Source organism: Chaetodon trifascialis, chromosome 15 (genome assembly GCF_039877785.1).
Source record: "Chaetodon trifascialis isolate fChaTrf1 chromosome 15, fChaTrf1.hap1, whole genome shotgun sequence".
Lineage (NCBI taxonomy): Eukaryota > Metazoa > Chordata > Actinopteri > Chaetodontiformes > Chaetodontidae > Chaetodon > Chaetodon trifascialis.
In genome coordinates this window covers 5,826,343-5,842,722 of record NC_092070.1, presented here as the reverse complement: position 1 = coordinate 5,842,722, position 16,380 = coordinate 5,826,343, and the positions used below count along the sequence as shown (strand labels likewise).

General features: G+C 39.7%; 2 protein-coding genes across 2 annotated transcripts in view; one reads left to right on the top strand and one right to left on the bottom strand.

Annotated features, from left to right (window-relative positions):
* LOC139343486 (SWI/SNF-related matrix-associated actin-dependent regulator of chromatin subfamily E member 1-like) overlaps positions 1-16,380 on the bottom strand; it is a 366,467-nt gene that overhangs the window by 316,208 nt on the left and 33,879 nt on the right. The window lies entirely within an intron of this gene.
* On the top strand, positions 1,243-15,723 carry LOC139343138 (uncharacterized). Its single transcript, XM_070980613.1, has 9 exons — positions 1,243-1,441; positions 2,299-2,613; positions 3,166-3,474; positions 3,735-4,028; positions 4,193-4,411; positions 5,057-5,350; positions 12,948-13,271; positions 15,127-15,258; positions 15,427-15,723. Exons 1-9 carry the CDS (start codon positions 1,243-1,245, stop codon positions 15,585-15,587), a joined length of 2,247 nt encoding a protein of 748 aa, XP_070836714.1. The 3' UTR covers positions 15,588-15,723.

Genomic DNA, 16,380 nt, shown 5'->3' with positions numbered 1-16,380 from the left:
GTGTTGCAGTCTGTATGCCGGTATTCACACAGAAACAAACACACACAAACACACATACAGTTTGTAGAATGTGTGTGTGTGTGTGTGTGTGTGTGTATAAAGATGACTTTTTTCTCTCCTATAGTCTCCCTTCTATTGACCTCATCGGCTCCTACTGCAGGTCAGTCCTCTCTCCAGTGTGACACATACAATTTCTTTAGCTTTCCATGTTTCGTGTGAAATAAAAAAAATATTGTTTTGCTATTTCTTACTTGCCTGACAGCTGTGCAGATCAGATTGGATGGGTCTGGGTCTACTATGTGCTCTGGAAGAGTTGAAATCTATTACAACAGTGCCTGGGGAACAGTGTGTGACGACAGCTGGGACTTAAACGATGCCATGGTGGTGTGCAGACAGCTGGGCTGTGGTTCAGCACTGAGCGCCCCTCAGTCAGCCTCCTTCGGTCAAGGAACCGGGCAAATCTGGCTTGACGATGTGGCCTGTTCAGGACGTGAAAGTTCAATAACACAGTGTCAGCACGCAGGATTTGGGACACATAACTGTGGACATGGTGAGGATGCTGGTGTCGTCTGCTCAGGTGAGAAGAGATTTTTAGCACTCATCCTTAAAAGTAGTAATAATTTATAAAATCCACCAGTTTCCTTGATGGTACCTGTATCCTAATCACTCTGGCTCTGTGTGGCTTTCATCTCTGCTGGTCATGCAGTTGTTCAGGTTGGGGGGGGATGCATTTCTACAATACAGCACTATAAAGTGACCACATATTGGTTGAGTTATGTCATATGTACTAAATATATGAAGTGTACAGACATACATGCATAATAATATATGTCAACTCCTGTGCCAAAGCCACCCAACCAATTTTCAATAATAATAATAATAATAATTAAAAGAAAAGAGATTGAGGGAAATTACAGTAAGTAATGAACAATTCTAGTCATTAAGAGAGTAAGTAATAAGAGAGTTTGTTATGTTTTTGATAGAAGCAGAAGATTTGTGGCTGTTTAATGACTTGCATGCATGAGACCTACCTGCTGCTGGTCAGTCCATTCTCCTGTGTGATGCATACAGTTCCTGTAGTTTTCCATATATGTTGTGTGTAAAATGTATCATATGTGCTTCATAGATGGTCAGATCAGATTAGCTGGCTCTGGGTCTACTCAGTGCTCTGGAAGGGTTGAAATCTTTTACAACAACACCTGGGGAACAGTCTGTGATGACAGCTGGGACTTAAATGATGCCATGGTGGTGTGCAGACAGTTGGGCTGTGGTGGGGTGCAGAGTGCCCCTCATTCGGCCTCCTTTGGTCCAGGAACCGGACAAATCTGGCTTGATGATGTGGACTGTTCAATAAACGAAAGGTCTATTGCTGAGTGTCCGCACTCAGAAGTTGGGACACACAACTGTGGACACGGTGAGGATGCCAGTGTGGTCTGTTCAGGTAAGAAGATATGTTTATTTAAAAGATTTTGCTGATTCACATAGCCTTACCTGGTCAGAGATGAGGGGCCCCAACCCAAGCTAACCAACTGGGCAAAGTGCACAACTGTCCCAGAGCCCTAGAAACTCAGGGTCCCAGAAGGCACCAGGTTCAGTGTATGGCTTTTACTATATGGTCATTTGATTATCAATTGTTTGGTAAAATGCACCACTAAAACACAACATAAAGTAAAATAATAAGGTCTCGTGCTTAAATGAATTAGCCATCACCAAATTAAGAGGCTTACAGCATAACGGGTACAGAGTAGTACTTCAGAGAAGCAGTACTAACTGGTATCTAGGTTTCAAGGTAAAATGTCATTAAGTTGTCATTTGCAGTGGGCTGTTACACTGCACATAATGAGAGTACATACAAAATATGCAGAAAGTGGGAATAATAGGGCATCAATGGGGCCCCATAGCTCATTTCTGCTTAGGCATAGTTTGTGTGGTTGCATAGTTGGAATAACCGGGAAACACCTGCAAATCTCCAGCTATGCTGCTGCTCACAGGGGGGTTTACATGTCTAAAATGTAACAAGCAACCTCATTTTGAAGTGCTATGACAGTTACCAGCAAAAGCTAGCACTTCATTCTGAAGCTCAAAGTGAAGTCATGACGGCAGCAGCAACAAATCAGCAACTAAGCTGTCTATCTAAAGATATGCCTAACATATTACAGTCTTTTAAATATCTATATACAAGAATCCTGATTTCTATAAAAACAGCTGGCAGGAGAGTTTCAACCTGTTGGGTTGACGTTGCTGTTGTGCTCATTATGTCTACTGCCACATGTCTACCTCTGTCTGCCTCTCTAATAGGTGTTAAGATCAGATTAGCTGGGTCTGGGTCTACTCGGTGCTCTGGAAGAGTTGAAATCTATTACAACAGTGCCTGGGGAACAGTGTGTGATGACAGCTGGGACTTAAATGATGCTAAGGTGGTGTGCAGATACTTGGGCTGTGGTTCAGCACTGAGCGCCTCTCAGTCAGCCCACTTTGGTGAAGGAAGTGGACAAATCTGGCTTGATGATGTGGCCTGTTCAGGAAGTGAAAGGTCTCTAACGGAGTGTCAGCACGCAGGATTTGGGACACACAACTGTGGACACGGTGAAGATGCTGGTGTCGTCTGCTCAGGTGAGAACAGATTTTTAGTACTCATCCTTAAAAGTAGTAATGATGTTCAAATCCACCAGCCTGTATCAGTCATTCCTAATCACTCTGGCTCTGTGTGGCTTTCATCTCTGCTGTTCATGCAGTTGTTCCAATGACATTTATACACCATTTAAACAACAGCACTATAAAGTGATACTGTATGTATTCATTTATGTCACATGTGCTAAATATATAGAATGTATATATTAACAATCTATGTCAACTACTGTGCCAAAGCCACCAGAGCAATATTAGAGGATCATTTTAATCACAGTGATTACAGTAATTGAAGAAAGGAAATTGCAGTCAGTAATTATACTGATTGTAATGAGTAATAAGAGAGTATATTGAGGTAAGTTTGAACATGAGTGCATATGTTTTTGATAGTTAGAAGCAGAGGATTTGTGGCTGTTTAATGGCTTGCACGCATAAGACCTACCTGCTGCTGGTCAGTCCATTCTCCTGTGTGATGCATACAGTTCCTGTAGTTTTCCATATATGTTGTGTGTAAACTATCTCTTATATGTCACACAGATGGTCGGATTAGATTAGTTGGGTCGACTCGGTGCTCTGGAAGAGTTGAACTCTATCACAACAACGCTTGGGGAACAGTCTGTGATGACAGCTGGGAATTGAATGATGCCATGGTGGTGTGCAAGCAGTTGGGTTGTGGGACAGCACAGAGTGCCCCTCACTCGGCCTCCTTTGGTCCAGGAACTGGAAAAATCTGGCTTGATGATGTGGGCTGTTCAGGAAGTGAAAGGTCTGTCAGTGACTGTCAGCACAGAGAATTTGGAACACACAACTGTGGACATGGTGAGGATGCCAGTGTGGTCTGTTCAGGTGAGAGATGTATCACTAAAATACAATCTACTGTAAAATAATAAGACCTTGCACGCAAATAAAAATCATCAGACCTACAGCAAGGTGAACTTTGGTAATGAGGGATCGCACAAGTGTTCCAGTGATTTCTTTTATTCACTTGTTGAAATTCTATTACTGTATGTAGAGAAGAAGAAGTCAAACCATAGAGATACACCTCAGTTCAAAGGCAGCATTTACTGCTCAAATACAGTAAATACTGTTCAAATACTTTTTTTCAGGAAGCTTTCCAAAGCCTCGAATCTCTATGAATCCTGCTGATGAGGTCACCTGGGGTCAGGATGTTCACATCAGTTGTTCAGTCTCAACCGAGCTTTTAGATAGAACATTCGTCCTTCAACAGACATCAGGTTCCTTCAGAAAGACCCAAACATCGAGTACCAACTCTGCTGCCTTCATCATTCCTCAAGTGAACTTTGACAATGATGGATCGTACCAATGTCAGTATCAGACAAGGATTTCAAATCAAGACTTCAGCTCCCCATTAAGTGACTCTGTCAGGCTCTCTGTTTCTGGTAGGAAAAAACATATTTGCCAATGTTGATTTTTTTATTTTTTTTATTTTTTTTATTTTTTTTATTAATTTGAACTGAATTAAGAACAGATACACCTTAGCTTGAAGGCGGCATTTACTGTTTAAATTCAGTAAATACTGTTCAAATATTGTGTTTTTTTTCAGTGAGCCTCCCAAAGCCCAGCATCTCTATGAATCCTGCTCATGAGGTAACCTGGGGTCATGATGTCGGCCTCACGTGTTCGATTTCAACTCAACATTTAGGTGGAACATTCATTCTGCAGAAAACCTCAAGCTCATTCAGAAAGACTCAAACATCAAGTACCAACTCAACTACCTTCAGCATCCCAAAAGTGAACTTTGATAACGAGGGATCATACCAATGTCAGTATCACACAAGGGTTTCAAGTCGAAACTTCACCTCTCCATCAAGTGACTCTGTCAGACTCTCTGTTACTAGTAAGAAAAAATACTTTAATTTATTTTATTTTTTTTGATAACTTGTATTGAATTAAGCAGAAATTACAAGAAGTTAAAGTGACAAACCTCAGCTCAAAGGCGAGATATCTCTTAGTCTAACATATTGTTTTTCAGTGAGCCTCCCACAGTCTCGCATATCCATGAATCCTGCTGATGAGGTTGTCTGGGGTCAGACTGTCAGCATCACTTGTCTGATCTCAACTCAGCATTTGGGTGGAACATTCACCCTGCAGAAGAACTCAAGCTCATTCACAATGACCCAAACATCAAGTACCAATTCTGCCACCTTCGGCATTGTGAAAGTCAGCTTTGATAACGAGGGATCATACCAATGTCAGTATAAGACACAGGCTTCAAGTCAAAACATCAGCTTCCCCTTAAGTGACTCCGTCAGGCTCTCTGTTACTGGTAAGGGAACATGTATTTGCCAATGTTGAGGTTTTTTTTTTTCCAGTTATTGAATAAGCAGAAATGACAAGAAGTTAAATTACAGAGATACACCTCAGCTCACTGTTTATCTATCACTCTAACATTGTGTTATTTTTTCAGTGAGCCTCCCAAAGCCCAGCATTTCTACAAATCCTGCTGGTGAAGCTACCTTGGCTCATGATGTTAGCATCACCTGTTCAATCCCAACTGAGCACGTAAATGGGACATTCATTCTGGAGAAAATCTCAAGCTCATTCAGAAAGACCCAAACATCAAGTACCAACTCAACTACCTTCAGCATCCTCAGAGTCAACTTTGATAACGAGGGATCATACCAATGTCAGTATCATACAACGGTTTCAAGTCGAAACTTCAGCTCTCCTTTCAGTGACTCTGTCAGACTCTCTGTTACTGGTAAGAAAAAATACATTTCTCAATGTTTTGTGTGTGTCTCCTCAACCTCAACTTGTAAAACTCGTTTTTATACACAGTTACAGACATTTATTTTAATTGTATACGAATGTACATCCAGCCTTATCTGATATGATGGCTGAATCAAGCAAGAAAACAGCAGCATCTTCCTCAAAAAAGAATAGTAGCACTACACGTGCTGATGTTGAGGCTATCGCGGACCTCGTGCTAGAAAAGCAACTTTGTTTTCTTGAAGTTTTGACCAATTGAAACAAATTGGGAAAGAAACTGATTTGAAACTGGAAATTGTGTGCTATACAAGTGGACCTAATGACTTCAAGAGGAAGTATTGGAAATGTGAAGGCAGAAATGGGGAATATTAACGCTGAGGTGAGGCACACTCTATTCGGCTAAACAGCCATGAGTCTATGCTACAGCAGATGCAACTTAAGCTAGAGGACATGGAGGATTGCAAAAAGAGATGCAACCTCCGCATTATCGGCCTGGCTGAAGGAGTGGAAGGATCAAACGTTGTACAATTCCTAATAAAATCTCTACTAGGGTGGTTTCTAACTTTTGGGGATGTTCAAGGTGAAATCATGAGGGCACATAGGATTTAAAGTGATGACAACAACAGAACCAGTCCCTGTACCATGATATTTAATGTCCTTGGCTTTACCACCCATCAACACATCCTATGGGCAGCGAGGAAATCACCTGCTACAGTGAACGGGTGGAAGATTCGCTTTTCCCCTGACTATAGTGCCTACACCCTCAAGAGACGGCAGGCATTCCCTCAAGCCATGGACACAGCAAGAACGAAAGGAGCTGAATTCTCCCTACGCTACCCTGCCACTCTAAAAATCAAAACGGGTGGTCAAACTGAGTCGTTTCACTCTCCCAAGGACATCAAGGACTTTGTCAATACTTTACTTTACTGAACGTCAAGACACTGCCCTCATTGACGGATAATCTGCAGGACCATGACATCCAGCTGGTGATGGAGGCGCAGAGTAACTGCAGATGAAGCAAAAGTTAGACCACACTTCCCCACCTCTCATTCTTTCTTATGGCGTTTTTGCAGCCCTCTGGATTAAACAGTCCTGGTCATTTCTATGTTGTTAATTTATGGATATTTTTGTCGTTTTTTGGATTTCCCTTTTGAATGAGTGAATGGACACTGCTGCTACACAATCTTTTTTACTTGTTGGACCAAGAGGTGATGGGTAAGGAAAGCCTTCTCTTCTATGTCAGCCTTTATCTGCATGTTTAGTACAACTTCGATTTTACAAAGTCTTGCAGAACTTGTATATTCTGTGGATTGTCATGTTATACAGTTACAGTTTGTTATGCTTAAATTGGACACAAGTTGCAGGGTTGAGCTTTGGAATGCTGCTGCCTCTTATCCATACATGGTCATGGATTGAACCCTCAGAGTCCCACGGTTGTAATTTTACATCACATTTAAGTCTACAAAACTAAACCTCCCCTCCCCTTTTTTCTTTTTAAAACCACATTTACATTACTAATAGGTCCTATTGTTCAATTCTTCAATGCTATTGGATGGTAGGATGTGTAAATAGCCCCATTTATCTGGCCATGAAGTCATACTACCTGGGAACCTGGCTTGGAGTACAGCACCTTGTTGTTTTGGACAGGATAAATCAAGACTCAAGTAAGTAAAATGCCCTATCAGTTTTCAATGCTGGAACAATTTTAATCTATTTTACAATTTCGATTATAGATTTAAATACAATTTATTGCATTACAGGTGGTCCCTGAAGTACACAACTCAACATCAAACAACAACATGTAAAACATGAGCATTCAGTTTTGTTTAGTTTTTTAGTATTTGTACATACCATCTGCATCCAGTGCTTTTAAATATGAAACTCAGAAAAAAAAATGTAATAAATGATTGTTCATAAAAATATGACTTGTGTGACTTATTGTGTAGATACATAGACTTCTGTGGGCCTTTATGAGCAGCAAAGTACAAATAAACCCTTAATTGTTCCTTATGTGTGTTCAGAGTGAGTGATATCACTGAAATTCTGCTACCCTACAGGCCCAATGTTGCAATTTTACAACATTCTCCAAAAAAGTTACTAAAATGTCAAAAACAAAACAAAACAAAACAAAACAAAACAAAACAAAACAAAACAAAACACTGATTTCTGCATCATATGCCTCCTAGAAGAACATCTAAAAGGTTAAATAATTTTTTGACAGTTTTTTTCTATATTTGGGTTTCTGGGGGGTAAAGCTACTTTGTTTGCCTGCCTAGTTTATTTTACACATTATGTATCCATTTTTGTCTTGTCTTTTTTGTCAGTGTTTGTCCCTTCTGTGTGTTGTCTTTGTCTTCAGGGGATATTTTATAGTCAGATACTACATACTCAATGTGTTATGGAGCAATTCAACAAGTATGCCACAGGAGAGTTGTCTGTTTATGCCAATATGCCCAGGATTATTGTTTCCAGTTGTTGCTGATATTTGCAGTTTCCCTGCTTTCTTATGAGATCCAGTCAATACAATAATGGGTGATCTATCTATTTTAGTATGGAATGCTGGCGGTTTAAACATACCACATAATTGAGCTAATGTGTTGATGCTTCATCACTGCTTCATTGTAGGAAAGTCAATATCGACCTTTTACAGGAAACGCGTTTGTTGATTCGATGATTCCAGGCGCCTGGTTAATAAATTTTACCATGTCATTGCATCTTCATCAGTCAATATGAAAACTAGGGGAGTGGCAGTTGTAGCTAGACATAATCTTCCGATCAAAGTGCTGGACATCAAAGCAGACACTGTAGCCAGATTCTTCTTCTTCTTCTTCTTCTTCTTCTTCTTCTTCTTCTTCTTCTTATTATTATTATTATTATTATTATTATAAGGTTATTGTGAAAGCAGAGCTACATGGACAGAAAGTTGCTCTTGCTTCGGTTTATGCTCCTGACAAATTTGAGAAAGATTTTTATGACTGTTTAACGCATCATATGCTAGAACTGACTGAGTATTCAATAGTTGGGGGTGACATGAATGCTGTGTGGGATGCTGCTGTTGCTCAGGATTGTTCCCATCCAGGAGCCTCAAGGGACCAAGAGTTAGCTACTGCTGCAGCCTAGGTCTTGTAGATGTTTAACGATCAATGAATCTGGCCCTAAAAGACTATTCATTCATTTCTCACAGGCACAAAACATTTTCTAGAATAGATTTTCTTTTTTCATTCCCTACCTTTTTCAAAGGATTGATGCTACTATTTTGTTTCCTATTGCTCTGTCAGACCATAAAGGTGTGTTCTGATGGCGCTTCAGCTCTTCATTATTAAAGAATGAAGATTTTAAAGCACAATTCCTTTCTCAGTTGAATGAGTTCCTCTCTTTTAATGTGGGTTTGGTAGATGATGCTCGGATATTATTCGATGCAGTGAAGGGTTTTATCAGAAGTAATCCTACACTACTTAGTTCCAGTTTGCGTAAAGCAAACTTGAAGCAGAATTTTCTAGATTTGATTTTCTTTTGCAAAATAATTACTCCTCAGACACAGAGACTAAACATGATCTTGTCAAAAAAGAATTAATGACATTTTGAATCAATCAGAATCAGCAATCAGAATTCTTAATACACAGAACTAGACAACGATACTATTTTCATGGGTCTAGACCCAGTCATTTACTGGCCATGAAAATTAGATCTAATGAACACTTTGCAGACATCCCCTCCATTAGATCGGCTGATGGCCTCATTACAACAGAACCCAAACAGATTAATAAAACTTTTAGTGATTTTTATTGCACTTTTTACCAGTCTGAGGGGCAGCTAAATAAAAATGAATTTAAGGACTATTTTAAACAGCTGGAAGATTCTTTGAGCCTTGACAACCCTTTAACGTTAGAAGAATTAGAAAAAGCAGCATTGTCTATGCAGTCAAATAAATCCCCTGGGTTAGATGGAATACCTATGGAGTTTTATTTTTTATTTTGGGAGAAATTAGGTCCTTTACTTTTAGATATAATTACAGCATCAATTAAGGATGGCGCTTTTTCAAGAGATGTCAATACAGCTCTTGTATTGCTGCTCTTGAAGAATGAAAAAGACCCCATGGACTGCGCTAGTTACAGACCCCTAAGTCTGTTAAATGCAGACCTGAAAATCTATGCTAAGCTAATTGCACGGCGTATTGAGAAGTTTATGCCATTTTTGGTTCATTGTGATTAGAATGGATTCATAAAGACAAGACTTGCCTCTGACAATGTTAGGCGACTTCTTCACATTGATACTGCGAAAGATACGAAAGTCCCACTGGCTATGCTGTCCCTTGATGCTATGAAGGCCTTTGATAGGCTGGAGTGGTCCTTTTTGTGGTCTGTATCGGAGACTATGGGGTTTGGCAAATGCTTCATCCATATGATCCAGGTTTTATACTCTAACTCCTCTGCACAAGTTCTAACTGTGCAACTATTTTCCACTCCATTCCCTGTCACAAGGTCATCGAGGCAGGGCAGCCCTTAAGCCTTTCACTCTTTGCCCTTTCACTCGAACCCTTGGCACAAATGATGCGACAGTCTGCCTCTATAAACCCTATTTCTATTTTAGGCACAGAACTTAAAGTAGCTCTTTTTGCTGATGATGTCTTAGTCTTTATGGAAAATCCAATTCAGTCAATACCCAAACTATTGTCAATTTGTGACAATAGTTTGGGTACTCTGGATTTAGGATCAATTGGTCCAAATCTGCTCCTCTGCCACTGACTGACTCTGCTGCAGATTATTGGAAGAAACTACACTCTGACATATCCCAATTTATCTGGAACAAAAAATGTCCCAGATTTAAATTATCCATGTTACAGAGAAGTAGAGGAGGTGATGGCCTAGCAGTACCTAATTTTAAATATTACTTTTGGTTATTTGTGCTCCGCCCTATTGTTACATGGTGTGATCCTGACACATCGGTTTCTTGGCGCAAATTGGAGGACAAAATGGTACAACCATGGAATTTAGAAGATGTCCTCTTTTCTAATGTCTCTGACAACCATGTTATGTTTTGGTCCCTTAGTTTTAAATGTGAGTCGAACATGGCGCTTAGTAGAAAGAGAATGTAAGATATCCTGTAAATGACATACACTTTCCCCTCTGTTTAACAACAAAGGGTTACTGATTGAAGGAGACCTATTTCTCCATCACACTGGAGCAATAGAGGCATCCTATACCTAAACGACTTACATAACGACATCGCTCTAGGTTCCTTCCAGGGTATTAGAATTTCATTCAATCCTTTCTTTTTTTTCTTACAGTTCAGATCAGCCATGAAAGCATAAAGAGTGCCTTGGTAGAAACCATTACCCATTCATCCCCTAGGCAAATTGATCTCAGCGCAAAATAAGACCAAGGGTATGGCACCTATGTTTTACAAGTTGATTCTAGAATCCTCATTCCCTGATTTCCCTTTAGATAGATTGTGGAGACAAGATTATCCTGCTCTGGATCCAGAGTTTGACTGGGAGGATGTTTGGGATAGTATAAAGGAGGCGTCATGCAACCCTAACCACCAGCAGATACATTGTAACTTCATAGATAGAACTTACGTAACTCCTCACAAACTCTTTTACATGAAACTGATAGACTCTCCCTTGTACTCCTTTTGTAATTTAAGGTGTTCTGGAACATTCATACATATGATGTGGGATTGACCACCAGCGGCACAGTTCTGGAATGATGTTGCTTCAACACTGTCAGATTTAGTGGGTGAAGCAGTGCCAGCGACTGTGACTGTTCTGATATTAAATGACCTATCAGCACTAAACAATTCTAGACTAAACAAGTGCATCCTTCTAGCTGGCCTCACAGACAGCAAAAAAGCTGGTTGTTACGAGATAGAAACCATCACAGACACTTAATATTAGACAGTGGATTCTTACCTTTTTAGATGTGGTTTGTATGGAATTGTCAACTGCCCGCATTCATGGTGCCATGGAAAAAACTCTACTCTATGAACCTCTGTCCTCTGAAGTTTGCTGTGTGTGTGTGTGTGTTTTTTTTTTTCCTTTTTTCTTTTGTGTTTTGATTGCATCCCTTTGCATACAGGCAGGTGTGCATGGGGCTGCTTTTTTATTTTTTCCATGTTATTGTTCATGTTAGTTTTGTGTTGGCTTGAGGTTTGGGTGAGCTGGGTGGGTAGGGGTCATTCTTTTATTTAAGTTTCCAAGTTGTGCTATAGTTTACTTTGAATTCGGAAGCTTACTTTTGCGACAAATGGACGACCTCACACTTTTCTTACCCACTAACTTTTGTATTTTTGTAATTTGATGTGCAACTGCTCTATAAAAATTTGATCACAAAAAAAGAAACAGTGCTATGTGAACCTAGAGACCTTTACTAAGCACCTAGCCACCAAGTGTGAATTAGTACTCCAGAGGCTGCTGGGTACTGACACTCATAGTACGTTCAATAAATCAGGTGCTATCAAACAAGACTATGGTAAAATCTGAGTTCACAGAAAAGGCAGCTGGCAGCTGCAATAGCAAACATAAGGAACTTGACAAATGAAGAAAGTCTTCTTTCTTGACTTTTTTTTCACCATGGTTGCTCTGAGTTAATTTTTTTATCCATTTCAATTATGAAACACAGTTGGATACAGTGTAAGAAAAAGTCCAAGCACAACAAAAACAGTGGGGAAGCCTGTCTGGAGTCCATTCCTCAGCACAGCTTGCAATAGGTTTTCAGGGGTCAGCCTTAACTGGTTCAGCTCATCAGCAAAGGCATTGTCCAAGTCAGGGCTTTTGGTTAATGCAATTGGCAATTTTGTCTGTACACTTCTCACTGATACAACCTAACTGATAGTGGGTCAACCTTGACTTAATCTTGACTTGGCTTCAGGAAAACTGATCTTGAATCTGTGCAGTGTATGCCACCTGCTGTGTGCTTGCCGCTTGCTCAATGCCCAATGCTCAATGCCCCACTTGCCCAGCCATCTCAACAATAAAGCAATCAACCATGAAACTTAATATTCTTGGAAACATTTTAATTTCTTTCTTTATTAAATTTTGACTGGATTATTATGCATGCTTTTTTTGTTCTTCCATCGCAGAGGACCTTTTCATGCTTAGGGGTCCCTGGGCACAAGCCCAGATACCCCATATGATAGATCCTGGCCACAAAAATTCCACCCCAGCTCCCTGCACCTTCTTCAAGGTCTGATTAATGGTATCCAGGACAGCACAGTTTGTCATTGAAGCCCCATGAAATGAAAAGGCTGACCTGATGTCTTTACTGAGACTGAGCACAGGTACCTTTTGAGGGTCCAGAAATACAGTACAGCATAGATGGGAACTATTGCTCTGCATCTACCTTGTAGCATGGACCATCACCCTGAGCTCAAAATGGCCAGTTTGTTGCACTCTGTGATGAAATTTCTAATTGAAATTTTGCAGTGTATGAGACCCTTGATGCAGGAGAGGCCTGTCTCACAGATAAGAGTGGAGACACTGCAGCGCCAATCTCACTTAGAACATTTCGATTCCAAAAGTCTGCAGTGAGTTTAGTCTTGTAATGTTCATCTAGTCTACATTGTCTTAATGTTGTCTCTTTCTTACCCAGTGCCACTGCAGCAGCCCAGCATCTCCCTGACATCTCCTAATGGAGGGTTGGTTTGGGGTCCTGAAGGTGCAGAGGTCACCAGGTGTTACAGCTTTGTCATCACCTGCTCCATTAACTCCACCTATTCTGAAGGCCATTTCTTGCTCTACTTCTCTGGCTCCAACATGACTTACACAGAACCAGCAGTTAACCTCTCAGCCTCCTTTAACTTCCCTGTGGCTGAGTATGAACACCAGGGAAACTACGGCTGTGTGTATGAAGTCACACTGTCCTCAAGGAAATTCACTTCTGCCATGACGGAAATGATGAGTGCCACCATTAAATGTAAGATGGCAGAATTTAAGCTAAATAAGGCTTTGATTTATTGTTAAAATATCGTAATACAAATATCAGAAGTACCTGGATGGTACATTGCCTCTTGCATGTCATTTTGCTCTTTCCATGCATTTTATGATGTTTTGATTGAAGCAATAAAATTGTAAACTATCTAGAATAAGTGCTAACCATATAATATAATATCATATGTAAATAATATCTTGACATTATTTCGATAAATATCAACACAGCCTCATCATTAACTTTTATGGGATTTTCAGTGTAAAATAGAAATTGAAAAATTTTGAAGGCACGCTGTCGGATACAACATTTGAATTTTCACTTCAAATGTTGTCCAGTGTCTTTTATACAGTGCTGTCAAAAATATCACGTTATTAACACGTTAACGCAAATCAATTTTAACGGCGTCATTTTTTTATTGTGAGATTAACGTTCTTTGTGATCTAGTGAACTTGTAGTCTTTTATAAGCTGTGACCACTGCTAATAACGTAAGAAAAACTACAGGATCCGATTGTAAACCGGAAACAAAACAATAGGCACGCCCCACGCACGTTTTTGGTCTTGCCTGCTCGCTAGCTGTAAAACAGTAGGCTACCGGTTTGTGTAGATGTCAAGGCCGAAATGCCAAAATGGATGCGAACAAGATTCTGAATGGAAAGTTTAGTTTCAAAAAGTTGCCAGATGGGTCGACTGACAAGACCAAAGTTATCTGTGTGTATTGTTGGTGTGAACTGAATTATCACTGTAGCACATCCAGTCCGAAATACCACTTGATGGCCAAACACACGGCAAATGCGAATTCTCTGCCGCCCCCTCATCAAAACCAGGTGACAATGGATGGCTTTTGACAGAGGCATATGGAAGCTATTATGTTCAAAGTAAACTTAAGAAAGGAAAGTTTAAGCCATGGTTTAACTGCACTATAGGCTGAGTCCTAGTTTACAATGATGTGCACTTTGTAACTTTATTTTGGATCATCCTGTTTTGATCCCTTAGAAAGGGTTGTTGAAGGGGCTTTTCTGTAACCAAGTATTTATTTTTTTGTCATCAGTTTATTGAGTGTTAAATCGTGTTAGATTCAATTCATTCAAATGTGAATGACTAGTTAGTGAAGAATGTTAGTGTGAAATATAACACTCAATTAAAAAACATTTGCACAAAGCAAGCCTATCAATTTTTCCATGTTGATAACAGTATTAAAATAATAATTCAAGGGACATTCAGAATAGATAAAAATGTGCGATTAATTTGCGATTAATCGCAAGTTAACTATAACATTCACAAGATTAATTGCGATTAAATATTTTAATCGATTGACAGCACTACTTTTATATTATCAATTCTGATTAATACTTTGTATTTGGTTAAATAATATAAGTAGTAAATAATATGTAAGTAGTCTCCTCTTTTCAAGGGCAGCTAACATCTTTGGTGCATCGCATTCAGTCAGCCAAAAGTTTGAAGGCAACAAAGAAGACAGTTTTAAAGCTCTTCAGAACCCTGAAGCTAAGGTTTTGGAAATGGATGACAGCAGTATCATTAAAGATTTTATGGTGAACCAGTCCATTGTCCTGAAAAAGACCTTCCAGGAATCTCAACAGCAACACAATGTTGTATTTAAAAGGGAAATCCCCAAGTATATCCTCATATCTATGTCCAAGATCAAAATAAAATCATATTGAATAGAATTAAATAGAGTATGAAAGGTACACACAAGTCAGGGCATGCAGGTGATAAGTATTCTGTTTTCAGAGCACAAAATGTTAGTCAGAAACTGCCTTAAAAATTGATTTTAAATCAGACATGTCAGCAATAAATTCATCAAATATTTTTCTCTCTTAGTGCCTTTGTCGAAGGTGGTCTCATCAGTCTTTGCACCTTTGCTGCTGCTCGTGACAGTCTTGTTGATGGTCTCTCTGAGCTACAGGAAAAGACAACGAGACAAGCAGCCTGAAGCTCTGGCCCAAACTCAATGTCTGCTCACCAGGACACACACTGCATGAAATAAGAAACTACCGCTAATCGTTTTCCTCATTTTAAGACACACTCTGAACTAAATGTTTATGTTTCAATGCATACAAAATTCTGTGACAGTCACAGACATCACAGCCTTACATTTTTGTTGTGATTCTTATGTTGCAGTGGCTGTTCGGAATGAGTACACAATCAATGAGGATGAGGAGGAGGAGGAGGAACAGCGCAATGTAAGAAGACCAGAAGAAGAAAGTGTGAAGAAAGAGATATGTGATAAGAACCATGATCATGACAAGAGTGAAGAAGATAATGATTATGAGGAACAGTAGAGTGATGAAGGTGACAGGGGAAATGAAGATGATAATGTTTATGTAAGGGCAGAGAATATTTACTGTAGAGGACAACAGAGAGAAAGAGGATGCAGCTTTTCATTATACTTATGTGAATGTCCCCAATCCCTTTGATGAGGACAATCATATTCAAGAAGAACAAGACGGTGTTTATCAAAGCCATGCAAAAATCATTTCAAAGTCACACCATGGGGTTCCATAGCATTGGAATACTGTTAATGTAAAGCATACTTAATCAATCTGTGCACTCCCAGAATGTTAACGTAAGGAGCCAAAGAGACTCATCTGAATACAAAGCACAAGGCAAACATGAAGGTTAGAGATGAGATCAAAATGTTCAAAACTTTTGTGGGTGATATGTTTAGCTCTTGCCACTAAAAAGTATCTGGGGGGGGGTTAGATTCTGAGAAGCAATGATAATTGATATTTCCAACTGACTTTGTAGTGCCTAACACCATGCTCCAATTTTTTTTGTTTGCACCTATGCTTGTCTAACAAAGCAACAGCTACACAGGAAACAGGAAAAAAAAAGATGATTGATCAATGTCTTGGAATAAAGATGTAACCTTGAAGAAGATAAGAAAAGATAGTTTCGTCTTCTTTCACAGTAGGATAGATGTTGGTGTTGTGAATATGTGAGCCTGTGTGTTCTGATAACAGTCTGTGATTGTTATCCAGACAGAGATTACGCTGAGGTCCAGTGTGACGTTTGCCTTGCCTACACGTGAAAATTACATGTGTGTATGAAGGTGCAGTACCAGTACCGGGTAAT

Excerpts from the sequence above, each read along its gene's own strand:
- LOC139343138 (XM_070980613.1), top strand. The coding sequence starts at position 1,243 with ATGGTGGTGTGCAGACAGTTGGGCTGTGGTGGGGTGCAGAGTGCCCCT. Across the intron at positions 5,351-12,947 it reads TGTCAGACTCTCTGTTACTG|TGCCACTGCAGCAGCCCAGC; the intron begins GTAAGAAAAAAT and ends TTTCTTACCCAG. Across the intron at positions 13,272-15,126 it reads GATGAGTGCCACCATTAAAT|TGCCTTTGTCGAAGGTGGTC; the intron begins GTAAGATGGCAG and ends TTTCTCTCTTAG.